The sequence below is a fragment of the Nematolebias whitei genome, chromosome 5 (genome assembly GCF_014905685.2).
Source record: "Nematolebias whitei isolate Nwh7 chromosome 5, NemWhi1, whole genome shotgun sequence".
Lineage (NCBI taxonomy): Eukaryota > Metazoa > Chordata > Actinopteri > Cyprinodontiformes > Rivulidae > Nematolebias > Nematolebias whitei.
Window position 1 is genome coordinate 16,196,259 of NC_056502.1, and position 27,586 is coordinate 16,223,844.

Genomic DNA, 27,586 nt, shown 5'->3' on the forward strand with positions numbered 1-27,586 from the left:
TTAGTTTTTTTAGTGAGGTAACATTTGAAATGAAACCATGGGGAAAGTTTGGAAAATAAAAACCGGTCAACGTGGACAGAGCGGGTTGGGATCATTTCCATGATTAGAATATTGGCAGCTAAAATACATTTCTTTTATATTAAACTGTCAGCTGATGCTTCATCCAGAGAGCAGAGTACACATGGTGTTACCGCCAAGAAATATCTAACAATTAAAGACTATTTCTTAACTGCAAGTAGAGAGAGAGCAGACTATTGATGATCAGCAGCCAAGTGAGCGTTGAGCAACAGCTGCTCGATAGTTTCTAAAGAAACTCTGTTACAAGTCTGCTAAACTTTAAATATTTACTGTATTTTGATTTTTACAGTATGATTTTGAACGGATCTTAATTTTATTTTATTTTTATGATCATAAAGTGCGTAAAAAAAAAAAAAAAAAAAACATTACCGGATCAATCTTATGTACTTTTTAATGGAGGTGATGGATGTAAGTCGAGGTCAAAGTTTCTTTATCGTCATTCGCGTCATATGTGGTACATGTGGTGGAACAACAAAAGTATAAATTGTAAAAGAAAAACAGTAATAAGTAGCAGTAATGGAACAAGTTAATAAAACATTAAATGTGGCCGGGACTATACTCAGTTTTTAAGATTAAAATAAAAGATTAAAACCTGTTTTTTCTTTAGTCTATTTTTTTTTCACAAGTTGTAAAGTTTACGAGCTGCATTGTTCTCTAGAGAAAAACTAAAGACGACTTTATACTGTACATAAACTCAGGAAATTAATGTAAATGTATAACGTCTTGGAGCACATGGCATTAAGTTTTACAATAAAAGTCCAGTTCATAACTAACAAAATGGAAAAATATCCTCAATGTGTGCACATGTGACTGATAAATATATAAAAACTTTTATTTTAAAGTTAATGACTGTTTGTGAAAGACTATGATTACAAGACTTTTGAGATCTTTGAAGTGGGGTGTTGCGGAAAGATTATGAACAATAAATATCTTGCATGCTGTACATACCGTAACTCTTTGAAGGAACAGTTTAATTTTGACCGGACTGACGAACTTACAGCTAATCCAAGAGCCGTTTTTGAAATTTGCCACTTTCTTAAATCAACAGTCAAGACGCCATTTGAAAAATCTCGTTTTGAATCACACGATTATTCTAACAGGAATATTATTTTATTCCGGCTGGACGTTCTCCAGGCTGCACTGGAAACCTTTCTACAGAACACAGCTTTAAAAATATCTGAATGACCTCAGCTGAAAGGCAACATGAAAATAAGAAAAAAAAGAGCATCCGATTTCTGCGCCTCACCAGCATAGCGTGACAGAGGCGACAGCCACCCACGTGACGCAGCAGATGCCCTTCCCCTTCTTCCCACTGTAACCGTGACCCGTGCTTCCGTCTTCATCCTCCTCCTCCTCGGATCCCTCGCTCCGGTCTCCACGGCGACAGCAGCAGTAGTGTATGAGGAAGGAGAGGACCACCAGGAGGGAGATGACAAGAGCGATGGCTGATAGACTGGACAAAACCAGCAAAGTCTGGAAACAGGACAAGGAGGACAGTGAGATAGGCAGATGAGTCAGTGTGTTTAAAAAAAGTTCACTTCATTTTTTTTTTTTTTTTATAAATGCAAGGACTGATTTCAAATTCTTCAATGTCCTGCCCACAAAAACAGCAGCAGATGCAGTTTAAAAGTGCAGGGATCTCTAAATACTTACACATATTGATCTTAATACGTTGTTTCTCTATTCTACTAAAAGTTGTTGTTTGTGACGCATGAAAACTCCTGTTACTCATTCTTCAGCTAAGAACGTCACCATTGTTTTTCTGGTGCAGTGCATTCTGGGACGATGATGTACATCGACAAAAGGAGTCAAGGATAAAAATTATAACATGGAAAAGAAAGTTACATTTTGTATTAGTCCTTATGCACAATATAGGTTGGAACAATCAAATGTGATCAAATTATGACGTTTCATTAATTAGCTAGGAAGCTAACGCTAGCAACTCTGGAGCTAATGGAGCCATGCCCCCACACGCACGTATTAAAAACATTGGTGGGCATCTTACTCCCATACACTCTCCTGATGGCAAAATATGCCTTCTCCCTCTTCTTGGGAACAATAACGAGTCAATTAGATCCAGGGATGTTACTTCTACTCCTGCTGTTGTATCATATTGGAATTACTTTCAGAATAATATTTCTTGGAAATTTACCTGGTTGCTCCCAAATCACTTTCTTCTCACTAACAAGGTAAAAGAAGTGTCCTTCAAACTCATACACAGGATCTACCCTGCTAAAGACTACTTAAAGAAATTCAGCACTAACACTGTGGTAAACTGTTCCTTTTGTGATCGTCGCCCTGAATCCGTTACTCATTTGTTCTGGATGTGTCCTCATTCTAAAGTGTTTTGGCAACACTTTTGTAACTATGTTGACTGAAAGATACAAGCAGTTTCAATTATATTGGGAAAATGTCCTGTTTGGGTTTAAACATGAAAATGAATCTGAAGATTTTCTTAATTAATCTATTAATCGTTAAAGCTAAATTTCACATGCACAAATGCAAATTTTTAAAAAGAAAACCTGATTTCTCGGTTTTTTTTTTTTTGATTGAGTTTAAACAATATTTGCATTGTGAAACAAAACCCATTCCAAAATGTGAGGGAGGTTCACAAAGAGTGGACTGCAGCTGGAGTTAGTGCTTCAAGAACCACCACACACAGACGTATGCAAGACATGGGTTTCAGCTGTCGCATTCCTTGTGTCAAGCCACTCTTGAACAAGAAACAGCGTCAGAAGCGTCTCGCCTGGGACTGCTGCTGAGTGGTCCAAAGTTTTGTTCTCTGATGAAAGTAAATTTTGCATTTCCTTTGGAAATCAAGGTCCCAGAGTCTGGAGGAAGAGAGGAGAGGCACAGAATCCACGTCGCTTGAGGTCCAGTGTCAAGTTTCCACAGTCAGTGATGGTTTGGTGACTTGGCACCTGCACACAGTGCCAAAGCTACCAGTACCTGGTTTAAGGACCATGGTATCCCCGTTCTTAATTGGCCAGCAAACTCACCTGACCTTAACCCCATAGAAAATCTATGGGCTATTGTGAAGAGGAAGATGTGATACACCAGACCCAACAATTCAGCAGAGCTGAAGGCCACTATCAGAGCAACCTGGGCTCTCATAACACCTGAGCAGTGCCACAGACTGATGGACTCCATGCCACAATGCATTGCTGCAGTAATCCAGGCAAAAAGAGCCCCGACTAAGTATTGATGCTGTACATACGCATACTTTTCATCTTCATACTTTTCAGTTAGCCAACATTTCTAAAAATCCATCTTTTTATTGGTCTTAAGTAATATTCTAATTTTCTGAGATACTGAATTTGGGGTTTCATTAGTTATCAGTTATAATCATCAACATTTAAATAAATAAACATTTTAAATACACCAGTCTGTGTGTAATGAATTAATATAATATACAAGTTTCACTTTTTAAATGGAATTACTGAAATAAATCACCTTTTTCGTGATATTCTAATTTTATGACCAGCACCTGTATATTAGCTCCTGATCTAATGATATATTTCGTTAGCATTTATTTCCAGAGCAAACAGTTTTGGTTATTAAGAGTCATTTATGCATTCTGCTCTCTGTCAACACGCTCCAGTTAAAACTAAAGGGCTGAACGTCAGAGAATATCCAAACTTAAAATTCAAGCTGATTGGAGCTCACACCGGAGCAACCTGGCTATGTCATTTACCCAGAATGCACTGCAGCAAAAATATTAAAGTGGCGACGTCCGTGTGTCATTAATTTTTGGAAAATTATAAAAAAGTCAGCAGCCTATAGTAATTTTTAGTCTTGTTTTAATAGATTAAGTATTTGTTTATCAAATAAGGTCTATTGTTCCGACTAGTCAGAGATCCCTTTAGAACAAATGCTTAGTGCATCACACATTACATGCAAATAAAGATGAAAAAAAAGCCTAATTTACCTCTGTTAACATGAGCATAATGCCTTATTTTATAGGCTTTAAGATATGAACCTTGACGTGTTCTGCACCATGATGGAGTTTCAGGGCTCTTAGCCATATCAGATTCTACTTTGGAGCCATGTCACAAAGTCAACATTACTGAAACACGTTTCGCACCAACACATTACTGCAGCATTATCCTCCGTCCATCTGCCCGTCTGCCACTCCACCTTCCTCCCTCTGTCTCACCTCCTGTTCTCCGAGGCCCCTGCTCATTGCTCCGCTCCACCATTTGCCCGTTTCCCCCCACGTTCTCCCACTCTCGCCCTCTCCCTTCCCATTCTTTCGTTCTTTCTAGCCACACCGCTGAATCTCTATTAATAATCTGTGACCTACTTAAATACATTCACTGCCACTCTCTCTGGCTCTCGCTCTGACTGCCTTCCCTCTCTCTGCCCAGTTCACCAAGTCCTCGTATTACTCACTGCCTGCCTCATTCCCCTCTCTGTGAGCACTCTTGTCTCTTTTGTCTTTCTGTTCTGCAGGATGAATTGTGCTCTCGCTCCCTAACCCACCTCCTCTCTGCAGCACAGTGAAAACAGGAGCACTGCGAGCTGGAAGAGGTGAAACGTTGCCATTTTGCTGCAGAAACGGCAACATGCAGAGAAAAACAACATTGGAAACATGCAGACTATCCATATTTGGAAAGACAACAGCATCTCCAGCAAGTTGAAGCTACAAAATCTGACCAGGCAATGATTTAGTGCAATCTTACACCTATAATTGTGTCAATTAATAAACATGGAAAAGAGTTTTAGAGCCCTGCAAATGTCATTTTCATGCTTCAGCAGGTTGCTAATAATTCAGGGATTTATGGAGCAATTATTATAGTCGTGTGGCATAAATCGTTCGTCCTTATAGTAAACCACACCGAAGCAACTGAAATCATTATGCAGCCTGACACCTCGGGTTATTCATATGTGGTGTGAGCGCTTGAGTCAAGACTCTGTTACCTGCTGGTACTCCCAGCTGTCGGGGACAAAGATGTTGTCCCTCATCTGCATACTGAAGTCCAGCCGGGGCAGAGCGTGACACATCCTCACCCATATCGAAGGAGCGTAGCTGGGCACTGTTGTCATGGCAGCCATTTTTTATTTTTTTTTCCACTGCCAGCGACCCCCTCCTCCACCCTGCAGGAGGGAAGACACGGGGGTCAGAAGAACCGTGATGTGAAGGAAGAACAGGGGAGAACGGAAAGGCCAAAGAGAGGTGAAGGTTTTTGTCTCGTCGTTACAGCTGAACAAGGCAGGAAAAAAACAAACAGTGCAGTTAATGGATTTACACGTCTACATGAAGAAGGTAGTTTGCATCCTTGTAACTGGGGTTTGGTGGAATGTTTACGATTATCATCTTACCTGTCCTAGATGGCTGTATGAACAGCTTCACTTTGGAGAAATGGAGTTAAAGTGGATTACTGCAGTTTTAAAACAACTAACTTCCAATAGTGGTTCATGCAAAACTCCTTTTCTATCAAGCTTAAAATGGCACTCAGTTTTGAATTAGATGGTTATCATCACCCTCTGCCGTGCAGGGTGAGCTATGATTACCTGTGTGTGAGCAAAATATCTCCTGAACCAGAGGACAAATTTTAATTAAACTTTCAGAAAGCGATCACTGGACGCACATCTACAACAGATTACACTTAAAGTCAGCCTGATTCAAGATGAACTAAACAATCTAAGGCTGTAGTTCTTATAAATGTAGACATTTTGATAACATTTGTGGTGGTAGTAGTGAGTCACTCATTCGTCACATATTCTGAACAGTAACAGACTGCGTGAATCAACAATTTGCAATCTTTAAAGGAGGGCTAGCTTAATTTAAAATGTATCTGGTTGTTCACGAGGAGAAATAGCAGCTGAAGCAGCTAGCTGTTGCTTAAAACTGATTAGGTAAACGTCTACAAACTTTCTTGCATGAACGGTTGTGAAAATTTTGTGATTAAAGTTGTTTTAAGGTGGCAGCCCACTCTGGTCTTAGCCCTAATTAAAAAAGCCGTTAGCTCGTCACTAGAATTAAACTCCGTTTGTCCAAAATGAGGTTGATCAAGGAGCTATCTACAACAGGTAAGATACTGTTTGCAACCTTTCCACAGAACTCCACTTCAAAAAGATCTGAACTATCACTTTAAATTAAACTTTCAAACGTGTCACTGGATGTTGCTTCATATTTAAATAAAGTAAGGAGTGTGTAAATTTATGCCAAATTAAATAAAAAACTAACTCAACCAAAAATACCAGTTTTTTTTATTGAGCACATGAATTTAGAGATAAAAACAAGTTAATTTGCCAGTTAGACAAAAAATTTCCAATTTTTTGTATTTTTTTAAATACTTTATGTTTTATATAATCTAAGCTCAAATACATTTGATGCATTAGACAAAGTTTTTTATTTTATTTTTTAACTATTATACATTATCTTTACCCGCTTCTTCTTTTCTGTGTTGCGGGGGTCACTGGTGCCAAAATTCAGCAGTCACTTTCATAAAAAAAAATCTTGTTTTGATCATAAAAAGGTGTATAAATGAGAGAATCTAAATAAAATAAAAAAAAATAAAAAACTAATTGCTACAGAACATGTGTCAAACTCAAGGCCCGAGGGTCAAATATGGCCCAAGTTAACATCTTATCTGGCCTCCATGATATTTTAAACGCACAATATTTTGATCACTTCTAATTTTACTTAAAAAAACTGAGCATACTTTATTTAGAGCAGCCCAGTGGCGATGTTAGCCTCTTTTTTGTGGGTGCTCAAGCACCTCTAAATTTTCTGAAAAATAAAGATTTTTTTTTTAATTATTACAATTTTTTTTGGGGGGGGGGGCAGTTCTGAGTTTTAGGTTCTGTTTATTGCATTTATGATTCAATGCAACAAAATAAATAAATTTAAAAGGTAACAGATCATTGTAAAACTTGGTTTCTTTACATAATGACTTTAATTGCTGGATGTCCGGCCCCTGAGCTGCTGGCTTTCAGTAACTGTGGCTCCCTGAGCAGTTTAGTTGAATAGCCCTGATTTAGAGGGGGGAATACAGTTTATTCCATTTCCAAAACCTAAACTGAGTCCGGAAAAATATATAAGATGGATAAAGCCCTGCGGCCGACCTCATGATCAGCTGAATGTTCATCTGTATGAAGGTAACTGCAGGTAAACCTCCATTTTCTGTCATGTTGTATACTTAATGGTTAAATATAATGCTTAAAGCTAGTTGTGCTTTGTTTTGTGTGTTTTGTATGTAGATATATGTTGCAACTTCAGGTTGGATAAGTTTAGTCTTATTGTTATGATCAGTTAACACTAAATTGATTTTATACAATGCATTTATTAGGTCGTGTAATGTAAAGCGGAGTGCTACGTCTGTAGCATTTTAACTATTGCGTTTGTATTGCATGCTGCTAGCTTAGCGCTACTTGTTGTTGTGCCGAGCTCTAAAATCGTTATTGAATCAAGTGTTTTATGTAGGTAAACGTAGATGTTTAACAACTCATTAAAATACACCAGAATGAAGGAAATGGCATTTCAAAGTTTTCTGGGGGAGGACCCCCCAGACCCAGACCTACAGGAGTGTGCACACGGTGTAATAAAAGCCACAGAATAAAAACAGATGACTTGAGCGGTCACCATCCACTGTTCGACATCTTCCTAAAGCCGGTCAAGGAGAACGTGGAGTATACACAGAGGACAAATCCAGTTAGTATCACACACAGTGAAATCCCGATGACAAAAACAACAAACAGGGACAGGACAAGAAGAAGGCGAGTAGAACAACCGCTACACTTATTAAGAAACCATCAGAGGGAGAACACAGGGAACTATTTAAACTAACATAAAATATAGAGTTATACAATGCTGATATCACAGCCTGATACAGAGCTGCATGAATAAAAACACACATACGTTCTCAATTCATGGTCTGTGTTGGATTTTTTTTTAAGTCTTTGCCATTAACGATCCTTTAAACAAACAAAACTTTCAATCGGCACCCTGTTCCACTTTACTGAGGCTCATTTCTGTCCCTATTGATTCCCCACACAGAGGCAGCTGCTGTGCTTATAAACATCCAAACATCCCCCAGTTCAATACAGTGCAGGATAAAGAGTTTTGATTTTTACCACCGCACACACTGGAACAAGCTCACCATTCAGGGTCGTCTGCGTCCGAGGAACGCGTTAACAGATCGCCCACAGGCCGGACAGCGCTGCTCTAAGCCTGGCCACCTTAACGGGTCCAGCAGCACACTGCCCACACTTCAGTACTCTTGTTAAAACTGAGCAGGTCGCTTGGAGATACGTCAGCAAACACCTCAGTGGAGTAAACCAACGTGATCTTTTCCACACGCGGTGATTTAACTTCAATAAATTCATCTGGTTAGGCGTGTAACTGGAGCGGAGAGGCAGCTCTGCAACGGACGTTTATCAACCTTTGAGGGTAAAAGCCTTCCAAGTGGTGCAATAAACAACTACAGGAATGATCTTTCAATAAAATGAGAATAAATCTGTCCGGTGAGATTACAATACCACCACAATAAAAAAAAAGCCATGATGATGATCAGTGGCAGGAAAACAAAAGACAGCAAGTGTCTTCCATTTTAAACCCAGTTTTTCACCAAGTCAGGATGAAAGTATTCGTCTTGATGAAAGAAAAGTATTTCTGAAGTATCGCTAGGGTTGCAACGAGGTGGAAAATTACTCATAAACTTTCAAAGAGAAGTTATGGAGAGAAATATTCCCCAAATGCTACATGGTAATTATAGGATTTTTATGGGAATTAACAGGGAATTGGGTGTGATTTAAATACACTGTACCATGTTGAGAGAAAAATATAAACCATTTGTTTTGTCACAAGCTAATGTCATGAGCAAATAATTAGTTTGAGCCAAAGTTTATGAAGGTAACTAATTTAGTGACTGATCTGCACATTATGACATCACTGTCACAACAGACGCTTCAGAAAACGTTTAAGTTCTCTCTTTCGTGTCGTCGTATCCATCCATCCATTATCTTTACCCACTTCTTCCTTTTCAGGTCACAGGGGTCACTGGTACCCATATCCATATCCAGCAGTCACTGTGCAAGAGGAGGGGGACACCCTGGACAGGTCTCCAGTCCATCACAGAGACAAACGAGACAAACAACCATTCACTCTCTCACTCACACCTAGGGACAATTTAGAGTTACCAATCAGCCTAACATGCAACACTAAACAAAAATATTCATGTAATATGTTTTTCATGTTTTTTTTCCCCTCATTTTATTCAAATAAAAGCCAAAAATAATCCCTTCTATGAAAATTCCAAAATAAAATTCCCTGAAAATGCTTACCGGTATATTTATTTATAAAAAAAATGCTGACTTTAATCCACACAACTCTGAACAAAACTACTTACATGTAATTTTAACATTATTTAGGCTTTTTGTTGTTGTTGTCATCTTCTCTTTATACAAACAAACGTCAGTAAAATGTATTTAACAACAAACTAAAGTGTTTTCATCGGTCTCTCCTGGTCCAGGTGACAGTTCATCACTTGTCAGGGTGTGGTTCCTCTAACTGCACGATGCAGCGATGAAATCTGCTGGTTTTAGTCAAGACTGTGATCAAACTCATTTCCTCCAGCTATATTTAAAATCCTTGTTAAGGGTCTACCTTTAATAGTTTAAATACAAGATTTATTCCCATCAAGTCCCATGGAAAGTTTCCAAAGCAGAAAATTATGGGAATTTTGCAGCGTTGAGCATCACGTGCCTTGACTGCACAATAATACAAAGATGAAGGATCGCACATCTATGAAAGATCAGACATCAGGTGAAGGATCGGCTCCAATTAAAAAATGAAGGGGGGTGGGGGTGGGGGGGTCCTGGAGCAGGGGATTACTCAGCAGTTGTCACAGATAGGAAGCCTCAAGGTGACGTGATATCTCCCGCCAGCTTCTTAATATCATCATTGCATAACTGAACAATATGAGCTTTTTTAAGAAACGGCAAAAAGAAGAAAAAGACAAGGAGAGACTGAATAAATCCACAGAGTTTAAACTTAACGTGAGCTCACAGGCTTAGAAACACAAAAACACGTTCGAAAAATATGCCGCCTCGTTTGTGGGTGACGCTCACACGCCAGCGAGGGTGAAATCTCGTGCATGTGAGACTCCATGATCTCTGGATGCAAAGAAAAAGGGCCATTTTGTGATGCGGCTAATGAGAACGAGGCTAAAGTGTCTTCAGTCAGCTGAATTTAGGCTCATCTTCAGTGCAGGAAAATCCACTCCACCTTTTCTGCTTTCGGTTGTCTGACTGTGAATCAGAGGATATAAATAAAGCTGCGCTTTTACAGCTGGAGGGATGCACATTTCCAATTGGCCTCATAAAACTGTCATGATTACAGCCCGAGTCGTCAACTTGCAGCTTCTTAACAGCAGAGCTTCTTTAGGGGTTGTAGTTTATGAGAACATTACATCTTTAGTGCCCATTTCATCAGCTAAGATAAACTCATTACCCAGCCTTTAAACTGAATCTTAACCTAGTTCCATCTGAAAATGTTTGCTCTTCTCCGAGCAACTGACCGAAGGCAATAAACAGCCGAAGCGTCCAGCGTGAGGCGAAGTTCGACGGGGACAAAACGTGTCCACACAGACGAAACTTTCAGGGAATTTTCAGACGCCTTGAACGTGTTTTAAAACCTCGAACGGTGAGGAAATCAGTGGATGCGATGGACGCGTCACAGCATCCTTTGCTTAATTGCATCCACTAAAAACGTCGATGGGTGAAGACCTCAATTAGGGTTGATGGTTGCGAAGATAAAAGATGAATCCCTGCAGCTCATCCAGCATGACGGTTTCACCAAAACCCCTCCAAGTGCATTTGCAACCACAACCACATTAGAAATAAACATTAAAACTGTGAAACAAACATGCACTTCACATTATATTCCATTTCAAGGATGACTAATGTGCAGCCACATCAGCTGTGGAGCCATTTCAACAAGAATCAGTCTCTTACCTCCCGTCGGCTGCTGGGGAGATCTCTCTCCTCCCGTCTCTTCTCTCCGCCGGTGTCCGTGAAATATTTAGCCACTCAGAGAGGCACGGCGGCTGCCGTTAACGCTTGACGCTCTTGAGAATTCATCATCCTGAAAAAAAGCAGCTCAGAGACATGCCCCCCCCCAAAAAAAAAAAAAAATGTTGCCCAAAACACGCCAGCAGCTCTGGCAGCTTACTGAAAAATTAAAACGGTCAATGATGGTGTGGTCGTCTGGCGACAGAGGAGAGGTGCTTGTGTTGATGGATGGGAGAGGAGCTCTCAACGAGAGCGAGTGGGTGAGAGAGAGAGGGAGGGATTAAGATTGAGGAGACAGCCCTGAGGGACTTTTGATCATTGCATTGTTGCCCCTTCGTCGCTTAACACCCGAATGACTTTGCGACGCTGCAGCGACACGATGCTGCTCTGAGATAATTAACGTGTTAACGTGGATTAGAAGGGTCGAACCCCTTCGCTCCGTTGGATCTTGTAATACCGACCCCCACCGAACCAACTCCTGTTCCAGATTAAAAAAAGAGTGAAAAAAAACAAAAACTAAAGTCTTTTCAGTGGCTGCAAGGACTGATGAGGAGGACTTTTTAAAAGTCTGGGCACATCTCAGAGGCAAAAATAGAAAACTCCTGCCTGTGAGGAAAAGAAAAGGATAAGAGAGGCAAACTGGCACAAAGAGATGAATTTTAGGAGGAGTTGCAGAGAATATGAAATACTGAGAGGGGGAGTGGGGGGGGGAGTGGGTTCCCAGGGAAGGATGCTGAGAGAAAGAGGGAGGGAGGGCGAGCGACGGATGGAGCGAACAATGAAGTGAAAAGGGGGCAAAGGCAGCGTGCAGTGGATTTGTAGGCAGGAGCGGTGCTCGGTGGAGGCTGCAGGACGGAAGCAGGAGGCGAGGAGGTGGCGGAGAGCGTTTTAACGACACGACGGGCGCGATGGTGATCAAAATGGAAAATTTAAAAGTTGTTGGGACAAGAAGCGCTCATCAAAGACATGTAGAGGTGAAACGTGGTGAGAAAGAATAAAAAGTGTTTGTCTCCCATCAGAGAAAGGATGGGGGGGGGAGGCGAAAGGGGAGGGGGGGGTTGGTTTTTCTGTGTCACTGAAAAGAGGCGAGTGGGGGAAGGGAGGCAAAACCAGCAAACTGCAGAGCATATTCACCGACTCATAAACGTGTGGATCAGAGGAAAATGGAGGAGAAGACAAAATTATATAATTTATGTACGACTTCAGTCTGAGAGGAGGTGTGGGGGGGTGGGGAGTGTTGGAACATCCGTTACTGCAATTATTAAATAAAACTACTCAAAGGCCTTAAACTACCCAATTTAATATTTAAAACTGCAGTAACCCGTTAAAATGATGTGTGGAGGAAAAGGAAGCGGTCGCTCCGCTTCATGCAGTTTTCATATTAAACAGACTGAATAAATCAGAGTGAACTGTGCCGGTTATTAATAACTTTACAACACAAATAAAGAAGATTTAGCTCCATGAGAATAATTTTATTTGTTTTCGGTCTTTGTAAGACCTGTGTGGAAGGGAAAAAAATGGACCCCCTCAGCCACAAGCTTTGATTCATCAACAATAAAAAAAACCAAAAACAAAGTATAATGTCTACTCAAGACGAGGCAGTTTGAAAAATGACCTTGATAATAATTAAATAAGACATTAAACCACTTTATTCCCAATGATGCTCCTCAGTCAGAGGCACAGAAATCGTAAAATCATGTCGGTAATAATAAAAAATATGCAGCAAAAGACGTTTTCCCTGACAGTTGTCCATGCTTTTACAGTCCGTTTCACCTCAGGTGTTTTAAAACTTTCTTTATCCAGTCTGTGTAGACAGAGAACTTGTGTAAAACTATACAGTAGTTCCTTGTTTATCGCAGCAGATCCGTTCCCTAAAGACCCGCGATAAGTAAAAAACCACAAAGTAGGAATATCACATTTTTTGGATGATTGTTTCCTCTGGTATCAGATGCTGTGCAGCTGGAAGGACTTTTACTGAAACTTTTCTTAGTTTTGGACATTTGTTATGATGCGTAACCATGGCAACAAGGCAGTTTTCTACAACCAACAGCAGCTGATTAACATCTCAAAAGCTCAAATAATATCTCAACTACAGCCCCAAATCTCAAATGAGTTGAAAAGGATGTTCTGTGGATGCATTCTCATCTACCTGCCAGCTGTGCTCGAGTGACCACTGAGATCCTGGAACTAGCAGGAAACACGGGTCATGACAGTGGAAGGACAGGATCGTCCCTCGGCACCTACAGTTGGCTGTCCACAGCGACAAGGAGCTCGGCAGATTGCTAGGAGGCGTGGCCATCGCTCTGGGAGGAGTTCTGCCTGCCATTAGGGCGGTCCTACAGTCTGGGGGAACCGAGAGGCCAGCTGAGTCTGTGTGGACGGATCGGACAGCATCTGCAGCCAGTTTCTTAAGATCCACTGTGGGATAGATTTTTACAAGAGATCCTTCCTGTCTACAGCCATCAGTATCTATAACATCTCAATGAAATGAGGATAACGAGTTACAGCAATAAATAATTTCCCTTTGAGATTAATAAAGTATTTTTGAATTTGAATTGAAAAGAATATACATGAATAAAGGCATTTTAAAAGCTTCCCACACTCTTGCAATATTCTAAACAATGTTTCTAAACTCTAAACACTCTAAAAGAGCACAGAAGGTCATGATTTCCCTCTCTGTGCCTGCTCTGCTCTTTGCCACCTGCAAGTGCTCTTGGCCACGCCCACTTCTCTGCTCTGCACCGAGAACAGCTGATCAGCTGCAGCAGGAAGCTTATTCTGCAGTGTGGGCTGCACAAAGATGCAGCAGATGCTAAATAATTTTAAATAATTTATTTTAAATAAAAATCCATGCCGATCGTGCGGCTCATCCTCCTTCAATCACAGTTGTGCGTCATGTCCAATCTTATTTTGAAAAACCGTGATAGAGAAAATCCACGATAAACAAACCGCAAAGTAGCGAGGGACTACTGTATCTAACAGGCCACACTCTGACAAATCCAGGATTAACTCTTGTTTAAGATAAATTAACCATTTTCCTAATATTTTCTAATATAAAGATGAGAAAATCTCATTTTTGTCTCAGTGTCGTCCCTATAAGGCTACGTTTAAAGTTTTCGGTGATAATTTCCAAAAGTCAAAACTCTTTATGGAGTCATTTTGTTTCTTTAGAGCCACTGGGGCCACATGATCCTTTTTATCAAGCGCTCTGTGGAGACACAAAAGCTTAGAAACCTCTAAAGACAACTCAGTTCCGCTACGGTTGGTTATTGTGGTTCAGATGAACTGAAGTCATTAAATCCAACTAAAAATATAATGAAGTAAGAACATTGAAAACGTTAAAATTAGGGCTTTAATGTCTAATTCTGCACATATTTTATTTTATTTTATTGAACACTAAATACAATTTGCCCCCTTTTAATGTTTAAAGTATAAACCGGATTCCAAAAAAGTTGGGACACTAAACAAATTGTGAATAAAAACTGAATGCAATGATGTGGAGATGGCAAATGTCAATATTTTATTCGTAATATAACATAGATGACAGATCAAAAGTTTAATCTGAGTAAATGTAACATTTTAAAGGAAAAATATGTTGATTCAAAATTTCACAGTGTCAACAAATCCCAAAAAAGTTGGGACAAGTAGCAATAAGTGGCTGGAAAAAGGAAATTGAGCATATAACTAACAGCTGGAAGACCAATTAACATTAATTAGGTCAATTGACAACATGATTGAGTATAAAAAGAGCTTCTCAGAGTGTTAGTGTCTCTCAGAAGCCAAGATGGTAAGAGGATCACCAATTCCACCATTGTTGCGCAGAAAGATAGTGCAGCAATACCAGAATGGTGTTACCCAGCGTAAAATAGCAAAGACTTTTAAGTTATCATCATCAACCGTGCATAACATCATCAAAGGATTCAAAGAATCTGGAACAATCGCTGTGCGTAAGGTCAAGGCCGTAAAACTCTACTGGATGCTCGTGATCTCCCGGCCCTTAAACGTCACTGCACCTCAAACAGGAATGCCACTGTCAAGGAAATAACAGAATGGGCTCAGGAATACTTCCAGAAAGCCCTGTCAGTGAACACAATCCACCGTGCCATCCGCCGTTGCCAGCTGAAACTCTACAGTGCAAAGAGGAAGCCATTTCTAAGCAAGCTCCACAAGCTCAGCCATTTGCACTGGGCCAGGGGTCATTTAAAATGGAGTGTGGCAAAATGGAATACTGTTCTGTGGTCAGATGAGACACGATTTGAAGTTCTTTATGGAACACTGGGACGCCATGTCATCCGGACCAGAGAGGACAAGGATAGCCCAAGTTGTTATCAACGCTCCGTTCAGAAGCCTGCATCACTGATGGTATGGGGTTGCATGAGCGCTTGTGGCATGGGCAGCTTGCATGTCTGGAAAGGCACCATTAATGCTTAGTGCTTAGTGTATATTTAGTTGATGTTTTTCTTAGTTCATATCTTAGATGTTATTACTGTTTTTCTTATACATTTTATTGTTGGATGTAACTGGGACCCTGTGTACATAATTTCGCTCCACCACATGAGGTGCGAATGACAATAAAGAAACTCTGACTCTGACTCTGATTAATGCAGAGAACTATGTTCAGGTTCTAGAACAACATATGCTCCCATCTAGACGTCATCTCTTTCAGGGAAGACCCTGCATTTTTCAACACGATGGTGCCAGACCACATTCTGCAGCAATCACAACATCATGGCTACGTAGGAGAAGGATCCGGGTACTGAAATGTCCAGCCTGCAGTCCAGATCTTTCACCTATAGAGAACATTTGGCGCATCATAAAGAGGAAGGTGCGACAAAGAAGGCCCAAGACGATTGAACAGTTAGAGGCCTGTATTAGACATGAATGGGAGAGCATTCCTATTTCTAAACTTGAGAAACTGGTCTCCTCTGTCCCCAGACGTCTGTTGAGTGTTGTAAGAAGGGGAGATGCCACACAGTGGTAAAAATGGACTTGTCCCAACTTTTTTGGGATTTGTTGATGCCATGAAATTTGGAAACAACAGATTTTTTCCCTTAAAATGATACATTCTCTCAGTTTAAACTTTTGATCTGTGATTTGTGTTCTATTCTGAATAAAATATTAGATGTTGGCACCTCCACATCATTGCATTCAGTTTTTATTCACAATTTGTTTAGTGTCCCAACTTTTTTGGAATCCGTTTTGTAAAACAAAAGAAAATGTAAATTAATAATATCAAACATTTTATTTCTTATGCTCTTTTGACTCCTAAAAACTATTTATGTTTAGTATAACTGATAAGTTCTGAGTTGGGTTTGTTTTTAAGAGAAAGTCAGTCAATGTGTCCTGATTGAAAAAGGCTTTTCTGAGACTTCTGTAAAGTAAAAACATTAAAGCAAGCTTCAGCTTTGATATAATAAAGCCACACCGCCTATTGCACCAGGATGTAAACGAACATTCAGCTCTATAATTACTGTAAGTACTGAAACAAACATTGATCTGCTTCATAGTGTTTGTGTGACGTGACTAGGCCTGTCACGATAACAAATTTTGCAGGACGATTAATCGTCTCAGAAATTATTGCGATAAACGATATTATTGTTTGAAATTTGACAATAATTAGTAATTAATGTCAAATGTAATAAGAAATGTTTATTTGTTTTGCATGTAGTACCGTTTATCGACCACCGGATGGCAGTATAAGACTGTTTGAACTGAAGGATGGATAGTGAGAGAGTGAGCAGCGTGTCTCTAAGAAAAATGGGAGGGAGGCCCCTTGACGTGTCATGGGCTGTCTCTCTTCGGGTCTCAAAATGGCAGATGTTCGTGTGGTTTGAGATTCGCAGTAGAATGACTGAGACACGAAGAAACGATAAAGCCGTTAAATGAAAATGAGGTCGATAATTGTCATTTATCGTGCGATTAACTGATTTATTGTTTATCGCGACAGGCCTAGACGTGACAAACTTTTTCTTCATCGCAGAGTTACGGAGCAAACAGCCGGATAAAAGTCATTCACTCCGGACCCACCGACTGTACAAAGGTGTAAGGTGTTAACGGGTAGGCGGCCAAAGTTCAAACCCTTTCCAACTTTCAGATCCCCCACCCCCTCAAAAATCCTCTCCCCGTCCTTGTCTTCTACCTTAGCCAGGGTGAGGTGGTAGCGTGGGTTGTAGGAGCTCCTGTGGAGCCAGCCCTCCTTCCTGTAGGCCTCCTGCAGGCCACAGTTCAGCTGGTGGAGGTGGAGCTGAGGCTGGGGGCTCAGGTACAACACCTTCCCGTTAAAATGCTTCAGCTTCACGGGGAAGCTCACCCCCACAGGCGGGTTGCGATCCAAATGAGCGAACTTGCGGAGGATCTCGGCGGCAGCCGCCACCTCGGCAGGGCCGCGCAACACCAGGAGGCACAGGGTGACGTGGAGCTTGGAGGCGGTCTGCCAGTGAGGAGCAGAGGAGGGCAGCAGGGAGGTGAGCTCCTCCTGCAGCTGCTGGAAACAGGAGAGGATGGCAGGAGTGTTGGCCCGGAAGGAGATGAAGTGTGTGGGTTGTTTTTTAGGACGATGTTCACCACGCTTCTCTTCTGTCTGCTTCAGAGGGGCTGAAGGGTTCTGAGGAGCACAACAACCTGAATGTTAGCTGAAACAGCACGGAGGAGTCAGGAGGGAAGGAGCCAAACACACCTGAGGCTCATCACCGCCTTCCCAGCTTTCTTCCCACTCTGCAAAAGACTCCTCCTCACCGTCTTCTGTCGCACATGATTCTTCTGGGAATGTTTGCTTTGTAGAAGGCTGAAACCTAAATCAAACACGTTGACAGAATTAATAGTGTGAATGTTTGTGAAGAATTCACACTGTTGTGATCCATTTTTCTTCCACACGTTTTTAATCATCTTCCTTGTTCCACAATTTTTGTGCTATTTCAACAAAGTCGTATATCAAAAGCTCTTTCAGGATAATCCTGCTATGACTTTTGGTATTGGTACAACTTTAGCTTTTTGAAATATTTTGCCTTTTCTGCCATTTTTTCTTCTAATAGAAAATGAATTGAGCTCGTTTTATATCCGTCAAATCTTTAGATATGTTTACAACATTTTACTGCTCCGTTCACATTTTGTTCTGATTCAGCTTCTTGTGCAAATTTTAACTTTTTTCAGCTACTTTCAGCTGTTTTGTGCTCCTTTCAGATTCTTTAAGCTATCTACAACATTTTTGTGCTTCTTATAACTCATTTCTGCTAGTTGCAGCTTGTTATGCTCCTTTCAGCTTGTTTATGCAAGTTCCAGTTTTTACTGCCATTTCAGCTACTTTTTAGCTATTTTTATGCTAATTTTAGCTTTTTCAGCTAATTCCACATTTTTTTGCAATAATTTTAACTTTTTTCAGCCTAATTCAGCAAACACGCTTTCTCCGCTTCCTTCTAGCAATTTAAGCTTATTTTTAATGTTTTAGCTACTTTTCAGCAGTATTTATGCTAATTTCAGCTTTTTTCCCCAGATAATTTCCATTTTTTTGTGCCAATTTATGTTTCTTTCAGTCTGATTTGGCAAACGTGTTCTGTCTGCTTTCTTCTGCTAATTTAAGCTTGTTTTAACTTGTCAGCTACCTTTATAGCATTTTTTTTAGCAAATTTCAGCTGTTTTCATATAAATTCCAAGTTTTTTGTGTTTCAGCCGAATTAACTTCTTTATGCTACCGTAATTTCAGTTTGTTATGCTCCTTTCAGCTTTTGTCTGCAAGTTTCAGATTTTTTCTGCTCTTTCAGCTACTATTTAGCTCTTTTTATGCTAATTTTAGTTTGTTTTTCAGTTAATTCCACATTTTTTTATCTCGTTCTTTCTGCTTCCATCTGGTAGTTTAGGCTTCTTTCTGCCTTTTCAACTACTTTTCAGCTTCTTTTTTTATTTGCTAATGTCAGCTTTTTTAGCCAGTTTCTTTGTTTATCTTCTCATTTCTGCTTATTTAAACCTAATTCAACAAATATGTGTTCTTTTTGCTTTCTTCTGCCGATTTAGGCTTGTCCTTCCATTTCAGCTACTTTTCAGAATTTTTTTTAGCTAATTTCAGCTGTTTTTCTGCAAGTTGTTCTGCAATAAGCATTTACACTGCATTTCCGCAGGAAATTCAATTTCTCTAGTTAAAAGTAATTTGCAACTATGACACCACAGTGAAAAAAATTCCCAATAATTTTTGTCCCATATTTTGTTAGCCTATTTCTTGCATTATGGCCTCCTAAACCTCTAAGGATATTTATTTATCCAGATTATGAAAAATCTCAGGTAACTGGTGAAGCTCAAATTATAGAAAAGCACCTGAGGAATCCAGTCAAATGTAAAAGGTTTGATTTAAATCCTCCTTGTTCGCAGATAAAATTCTGACTTTATATTTCTTACAAAGTACTTTCATATTTTACACCATCTGAGGTAGGAAGCAGAGATTTCAGCTCTTGATCTTAATACTGGTTTGTGTACAGGAGGATTTTTTGTCTGCTGTGAGTTGGAGTTAAGATAAAAATAAACTGCAGACCTATTTGCAGCCTCCTCTGCAACACATGATCCACGCTGCTGTTCCTGTGAAATGTTTTCTCCACAATGTGTTGAGTTAAAGGTGTGAATCATCTCATTCAGCTCGTCTTTCTCCACATGTCTGTTTTCAGTTTGGGCTTCACTCTCGTCCTGCTCGCCGACAGAAATTTCTTGCTCATCTGTTGCTTCAGCCTCATGGTTTTCTGTGTTCTGTTCCTCTGAAATAAATGATTTAAAATCATTAAGTGATTCTGTAGAAATGTTCTGTTCATATATGAAATTAGGTCATTTACCCTTTACTTCCTCCTCCTTTCCAAATGGGGGAGCCAGAGATTGACCGGTGGAGCCAAAAACCCTGTCAGTTCTGGTGTGGCGGTCCCACACACGGTGCCCTTTGTAGGTGAAGTACTGGATCCTGTGTCGGGGCAGGGCCAGCTCAGTCGTGTAGTCACAATCGCAGGGGTTCGTGTCCCAGTTGAAGTCACAGAAAGGGCGCTCCAGCACACCCAGGAAGCGGTCCACGTAGCCCACCACAAACTCCGATGCGTCCACTGATGAGTCCCACAGGATGCGAGAAATAACCTCATCAGCCGTGCGCATACGGGGTTTTTTGTTCACCTCTGCTGAAGAAAGAGTTTCAAACGGTTTTATTCAAAGAATCAAAAACAAAAAAAACCCAAAGATGAGCCACTTCTGTATATTATTAGATACCAGTAAAGAAGAAAAAAAGGAATAACCTCTTTCCTTGTTGTGTTTTGGCCTTGCGACTTTGGTCTCGTTGCCTTTTTTCTTTTTGTGCTTTTCCATCTTTCCTTCATCCAGTTTGTCGTCTGTGTCTGGAAATACGGCGTTTGAATCATCCAGAGGTGGCTCGCTGTCGACCAAGAGCAGAGGCAGCGGGGGGAAAAAGTACAATTATACAAGGAAAACACTAAAAATAAAATATTTCATCTAGGGTATAAATCAAATCCAGTCAACACGAAGCCATCTGTGTTGCAACAAGTGCATCACATACTGCACATAACAATCCTTAACTGTATACAGACACAAAAATTAAAGTAGAGAAATTGCATTTCTTGTGCAAATGCAGTGTGAAATGCCTATTGCAGAAGAACTTCCTGAAAAACAGCTGAAATTAGCAAAAAAAAAAAAACATGCTGAAATGTAGCTGAAAATGTAGAACAAGTGTAAATCAGCAGGAGAAAGCAGAAAGAACACAAAAGTTGAAATGAGTGCAAAAATGTGAAATTAGCTGAAAAAGCTCATATTAGCATAAAAACTGCTAATAGTAGCTGAAATAACTGAACCCAGTAGAAATAAAGCTGAAAGGAGCATAACAAGTTGAAATTAGCAGAAATAATTTAATTAAGTTGAAAGTAGCAGAAATTACCATGAAAAACTTGACTTTATCTGAAAACAGTTGAAATTATCTAAAACATGCAAAAAATAAAAACTAGATAAAAACGTAGAACAAGCTTAAATTATCAGAAGAAAGCAGAAAGAACACGTTTGCCCAATTAGGCTGAAAGAAGCAGAAATGAGCACAAAAAATAAGAAATTACCTGGAAAAAAAAAGTTAAAATTAGCATAAAACCAGCTGAAAAGTAGCTAAAAATTGCAGAAAGAAGCTGAAATTACCAGAAGGAAGTGGAGACAGGACATTTTTGCTGAATTAGGCTGAAAAAAAATTAAATTAGTGCAACAAATGTGGAATTAGCTGAAAAAACTAAAATTAGTATAAAACAGCTAAATAGTAGCTGAAATGGCAGAAAAAGCTGAAACTTGCAGAAATAAGCTGAAAGAAGCATAACATGCTGAAACTAGCAGAAAGAAGTTAGAAGCTCAAAAATGTTGTATTTAGCAGAAAGAATCTAAAATGAGCACAAAACAGCTGGAAAAAAACAGCTGATATTAGCTGAAAGTAGCTGAAAACAAGTTAAAATTTGCACAAGCTGAAAGAAGCTGAACCAGAACAAAATGTGAAAGGAGTAGTAAAACGTAAACAGATCTAAAGATTTGAAGGATGTAAAATGAGCTTAATTCATTTTCTATGAGAAAAAAAGTGGCAGAAAAGGCTAAATATTTCTAAAAGCTAACGTTGCACCAATAACAAAAGTCATAGCAGGAGAGCTGAATGTTTTGATTTATGTTTGTTGAAATAGCATAAAAATTGTGGAATGAGAAAGATGCAGAAAAATGGATGGAAGAAAAATGGATCACAATAGTGTGAATGCTTCATAAACATTCACACTATTAAAAAAGTCAAGTTGGTTTTACAATACGGTCTAAAAAAATAGAGCTTAAAAACTGAGCTACCAATAGTTAATTTTTCACATGAAGCATAACATTAAAGGTAACAATCAAACATTTCAAAGTGTAAAAATCTTAAAGGATTTAAAAGAAAAACTAAAAGAGTTTTTATTTTTATTTTGAATGTGGAGAACAAAGTGGGCAAACCTGTGTGATAAACGACATCTGTTGCCAAAATGACACTTTCCCATCAGGAAAAAATGGCACACTTTTAGCTCATCCTCATTCAATCCAGCCGACTCTGAAAATGAAGGAACAAAAAAAAAATCCTGTTGAAGATGTGTCGTAAATTTTTAATTAACATCAGTAAAAACAAACAAAAAAAAAAACCTGCAGCTTTTATTATTCCAGGAAAAAGACAACAGAACGATAAGGAAATAACAAAGTGATTATGTTCTTGTATGTACAGACTGGTTCATAATGCATACAGGTATGGAAGAAAGAAAAAATAAACAAATATACAAGAGAATTAATGCTCTGTTGGATTATAACGTCTTCATCTACAATAAAAAATAATTCCTTATATTGTTTGCTTAACCCAACATACAGGAAATGCACAAACATCAAAATATATCTCACCTGATCATCTAGTTTTTTGTTGTTGTTGTTGTTGTTTTTTTTTTAACTATATCTTCCCTGTTTGAGGTTTTAAAAGAAACAAACAACTGGGCATATTTCCACTCTAATACACTTCCCGGGAGTAAAATCTATTTAACAGGTGTTGGCTCAGTCCAGATGACTCATCTGTTAAGAGGTTCAGACATGACTGCCACTCCTTTTCAAACAACCACATTCAGTCTAACTTCTTTAGAACAAGGATTAATTTAACTCAGATTAAAATACCAGGACTATTGCTGTAATGCCGTCCTTTCCTGGTGAAATGACTCCGGCTTTCAGAGCAATCTCTAAACTGCGTCCAGACATTACAAGAATCCTGGAAGAAATGCTTAAATTGTTTTTCTGTTCTTTGAACTTTTTTTGAGAGGGATTTGAGGTCAATGTATGACACAAGAGGAAGAAGCAGACAGTTAATCCCATCTTCCTCTGGAGGTCAGGGTCCTGACTCACTAAATCCAGAAAGTTTTCTCAGCAGGATGTTAAATAAATTTCCTCCCTTCAGCTCCTTTTTCAGTGTGAGGGGCCACATGATATCTTGACTTACCAGAATTCAGATTGCGCAGGAAATACTGACGTAAGATTCTTGAAGCTGAGGACAAACCGATCAATGTGAGTGTAACTAAAATGCAGCTGAGAGTTGGTGTTGAATATCCAGTTATTTGACAGGTTTGAGCCTCTGACTAACACATGAGGTAGGAAAACCTTCCTCCAGCTGGTGACCGGTTGCAGAGACTTTTCTTTGCCAATGAGCAACACCAGCCCACAAAATGCTTCAGGACCTGATATTATTCTGAGTTGCATGTTGACAAGACTGTGCTGCTGAGTTAGACAAGTCCGACATTTCAGAACAACAGATAAAATATAGTTATAACCTGCCCAAATTACCTTTATGACAAAAAATAAACAACTGCTTCATCAGGATGATGTGCTGACCTTTGTCATAATATATAAATTAAATACAAGTGACACATTAAAGCCACCCCCATTTTCTCACTTCCAGCTCCTACGGAATGCTTATTGTGTCAGTTGGACTTCAGATAATCCAATCAGACGTGCCTTGTACACCGTTTTATAACACCTGGAGGAAAACAACAGCTATACAAAGGACTGTGCTAACAGACTTCTCATCAGTCTTTAATCATTCTACAGAAGCTTGTGGTAAAGCTGTCTTAGCAAAAACTAAAAAAGAAAAACATTAAAATCCATCAAATTTAGCACAGGAGTCCCTCAAGGATGTGTCTTCAGTCCTTTGCTCTTTGCTGACACATGACTGAAATGACTTACTCTGCACAAACCAGATCATAAAGGTTTACTGAAAATGCAACAATGACCCAGAAAAGATTTACTACTGTTGCAATAAGGGGTACTTCAATGACAATAATGACTGTTTCTGTAATTTTGCATCCTGCATTTTAGAGATAATTAAAGAAACTTAATGAGATCATTCTTCAGAAAGAGAACCAGATTACCAGACTGTCCAAGCTGGGTGATAACAAAACTGATTGTCAAATTCTCTCTAAATGTCAGTTATCGAGTCTTTTGTTTAATTATGAAGTTAAAATATATATACATACATACATAATGGCAAAGCCAGCCATGCTTGTATAGGGCTGAATGACATATTTTAACATGTATGCAGTCACTGAGGACCTGATGGGATCCCAAACTAAAAAAGGTGGGGAAAATGGTATTTATTGTCTGAAGTTAAGGGAGCCTTACCAAGTCAGGTATGAACGCACAAAGCAACTGCTCTATACTTTATAAAATTAAAAACACTCTAAATCAAACGCTAAATTTAAAGTAGTCTAAATCACGCCCATATATCTTCGAAATCAGTGCCTTCTAAACATTTTAACTGCGGACCTACAAAACTGTTCCAGAAACTTGAGACACCAACTATTGCTGGCTGAAACGCAGAACCATCTCTAAGCAAATTAAACAAAAGCTGAAACCAAACAGTCTTAAAAGGGCCTTTGTTAAATTATGAAAAAGAATTACCAAACTGTTCCAGACGTGGAGCTGTCAGGGGTTTTCCATCAATGCAATTGTAGAGCTGCTGTTTGCAGCCAGTATATGTTTAACACCCGTTCTTTCAGTTTCGACCACCAAAGCACCAAAGTTATTTTTCCTCATCACCCTTTGTTAGTGTTAGTATTGTCAGTTACATAGTAATAGCTGACCAATGCACTGTGGTTCTCTACAAAAACACAAAATACACCTGAGGGAAGATCAAACACTTACAAATAAAGACATTTAATGTGACATACCAGTGTGGTCATTGTACATATATAGATATATGGTGGTGGCCATCTTGGATGTCAACGTGGCAACCCAGTTTTAATAAGCAACCTTTCTTACACCTAAATGTAGCCACACACCAAATACGAAGTTGGTAATTCACTAATTTTTCAAGTTATCTTGCTCACAACATGCATGGAAAGACGGACAGAGAGTATATCCAATTCCCACTTCTCGCTTTGCGATGGAGACAACAACCCAGTTCCTAACTGATCTTCCTAAAACCTGTTGAGAACCATTTTTAGCTTATTGGAAGACCCCCTACACATCAGTAGCTCGACTGTGGTCAGCAGCAGCAAAGTCTTAGGAGTCAACATTACTGAGGAGCTCTCCATGACTCTTGTATCAAACACCTGAGAAGAAAGCGAAACAGAAGCTTAGCTTCCTCGGGAGGCTGAGTAAGATTTCCCCACTTCATCCTCACCACCTTTATTAGGACACTACTGAGAGCATCCTGTACACCACATGGTTGTACGGAACTGAAGGTGTAACTTTTATAAAGTATCATTATTGTAATAATTAACCATTATTATAATTTTAAGATTTTTTTATGAGATTCAAGTAAAAATAAACAACTCCTCGCATCCCTCCTATGTAACGTTTTATCTTCTGCCCCTGGTAGACAATTATGCTCCACTAAGTCAAGAAAAGTTCTCAGAAATTTGTGACCCAGGCTGACAAAATGAGTCACAATAATTACATTTTCAATGCAGAGTTTTTATTTTCAAACTCTCCATCTCAAAAGTTACAGAATAACACACAGTTTGTTGAAAGTTGGCAATTTATCACCTGGCAACAAGCTAGTTTTGTTTACGAGAGTGATGCTTTGAAGACTCAACTTTTACTGGACTAGAACATGTCAATGGGAATTCCAGCCATATATTTAGTACGCAAAATCCCCAACGTCACAATGAAGCCAAATTTAAGAAGAAAAGGTTTCCTGTCAGAGAACATGGTCAATGTCAAAGAAAATTTCAATATTAGAATTCGAATCGTCATTATTGAAGACAAACTTGATTAAAAAAACTTTGATATAAAGGTAGATTAGGAAGATTATATGTTAGGTCAGTTACTGGGATTGTGGAATGGTGTCTTTATGGACCCATCCTTATACAGATTTCAATTTTTATTTTCAAGTTTTTTACACCGCAGCCAGCTCTTGTCTGACTCATTTTGCTAGTGAGGGTCATAAATGTAGATTTAACAAATGCTTCAGTCATATGTAAAAATAACATCCATCCATCTATCAATTATATCTACCAGCTGCGTCACCATGCTGCTCTAAAAATAACATTTTTCATTAATTTTAACAACGAAATGTTCATGTTTGTTAATGTTTTCTCTGTCCATTTGAAAACCTTTTACCTTTTATTGAGTTCACTTAATGACTTTAAAACACACTATTGTTTTTGTTTTCTTGTTTAAAATATTATGATTAAGAATAGGATTTAATTTTGCAACTTAAATGAAAAACTGTGAGTGCTAAAGGGTACAACTTTGTAGTTATAATTACTGCAGGTGTTTTTGCACAAATTGGTGTAAAACTTGTGATACAACCAAAAGAGTAACTTTGTTTTTTGTGACAAGGCTGCTCTAATTTTATATATTTGTAGTAATAATAGGGCTAGTATAACGTTTTATTGTAATCTTACAGCACAAACATGCTACACAGCAGTACTATACTTAGTGATTTTTTCATTCAACCTTTATTTAGACAGATAAGTCACATTGAGCCTAGAAGACTAATTTACAAATGAGATCTGTTTAGACAGACAAAAAGTAGTGAAACTGGACACATGTAGGAATTAAGGTACAAGGTATAAGTTAATGTCACGTCTCTTTAAGTGGTAGGTTGTGCTTGTTTAAAGTTGTGCTAGTCTAAATAAAGGTTGAATGAATTAATTAAAAAAGAACTTTGAGTCCTTCATACACCTCAACAACAGAAAATTAAGGAAATGTACCTCCTGTGGCTGTCAGGGTGACGTCACCAATGTTACTTTCAGAAGGGACCCCTGCTTGTGGTCCCAGTGAGTCTGTCAAGATGGTGGGTGTGGGGAGAGTCCCACCAATGTCCTTCTGGTCCACTACTGGATCTGAGTAAAGTCCCGGTCCGTCTGATGCCATGCCCAGATCTGAAAGGCACTGCTGAGTCTCTCTGTGACTGAAAAATGTACGGAAGTTCAGATGAGAATTCACAATGTTGTAAACAGAGTCTTAATTTAACAACTTTAACAAGACATTATAAGGTTAATAGCTTAAAAATAAATGCTAACGTTCAACCAATGAAAATTAGTATATACTTAGTTTAAATAAATATTAACACAATGACCACAGACCAGTTTCGCTCTAGTCACAAACTCGCTGGTTCCCGTTTAACCTTTAAACCTTTGCCTCCGATGGAATTCTGGGTAATGTGGTTTAAAATTACGTTTCGGCAAAACAGTCTTCAACAAGTTACATATAATTTTAATATTTACTTAGTAACGTCAACATATAAAATCAAATCTGTTCAGAGAATATTTTTTGTTAAAAGCAAATTTTTTGTTTTGTTTAACGGGTAAAGGCTAACGACGCAGCAAGCGTCATCGGAGCTGCTCGAGCGCGTGATCGGACGTCGTCACGTGACGGTTCTGTTGTTTGCTAACAACTTACGAGAGGTGAACAAAAATAGTCGAAAACGTTAATTTATTCTCTTAAAGTTGTGCTTTACGACAAACAGGCAGAAGACTGATTGGATTTTGTTTCACAC

The 27,586-nt window shown here is 39.1% G+C and overlaps 2 protein-coding genes across 4 annotated transcripts in view; both read right to left on the reverse strand.

Moving 5' to 3' along the window:
- The window catches only part of ttyh1 (tweety family member 1), a 33,188-nt gene extending 21,864 nt beyond the window's left edge, over positions 1-11,324 (reverse strand). For all 3 annotated transcript variants that reach the window (XM_037676265.1, XM_037676266.1, XM_037676267.1), the window contains exons 1-3: positions 11,038-11,324; positions 4,999-5,175; positions 1,325-1,551 (exon numbers count right to left, since the gene is read on the reverse strand). In XM_037676265.1, the coding sequence (XP_037532193.1) occupies positions 1,325-1,551; positions 4,999-5,133 (362 nt within the window). In that variant the 5' untranslated portion in view covers positions 5,134-5,175; positions 11,038-11,324. The remainder of the gene's footprint in view (positions 1-1,324; positions 1,552-4,998; positions 5,176-11,037) is intronic.
- Positions 11,325-16,871: 5,547 nt separating this feature from the next.
- On the reverse strand, positions 16,872-27,185 carry leng9 (leukocyte receptor cluster (LRC) member 9). The gene is made up of 8 exons (XM_037676887.1): positions 27,174-27,185; positions 26,799-26,998; positions 22,069-22,162; positions 20,349-20,485; positions 19,905-20,234; positions 19,613-19,829; positions 17,771-17,885; positions 16,872-17,698 (listed from the first exon to the last, which is right to left on the reverse strand). Exons 2-8 carry the CDS (start codon positions 26,959-26,961, stop codon positions 17,066-17,068), a joined length of 1,689 nt encoding a protein of 562 aa, XP_037532815.1. The 5' UTR covers positions 26,962-26,998; positions 27,174-27,185; the 3' UTR covers positions 16,872-17,065.
- Positions 27,186-27,586: the final 401 nt, after the last annotated feature.

Bases quoted from the DNA above. Each gene is read 5' to 3' on its own strand.
- leng9 (XM_037676887.1), bottom strand. From the start codon at position 26,961: ATGGCATCAGACGGACCGGGACTTTACTCAGATCCAGTAGTGGACCAG. The intron at 20,235-20,348 runs GTTATTCCTTTT...CTCTTTCTTCAG, and splicing joins AAAACACAACAAGGAAAGAG to CAGAGGTGAACAAAAAACCC. The intron at 19,830-19,904 runs GTAAATGACCTA...CATTTATTTCAG, and splicing joins AAAGGAGGAGGAAGTAAAGG to AGGAACAGAACACAGAAAAC.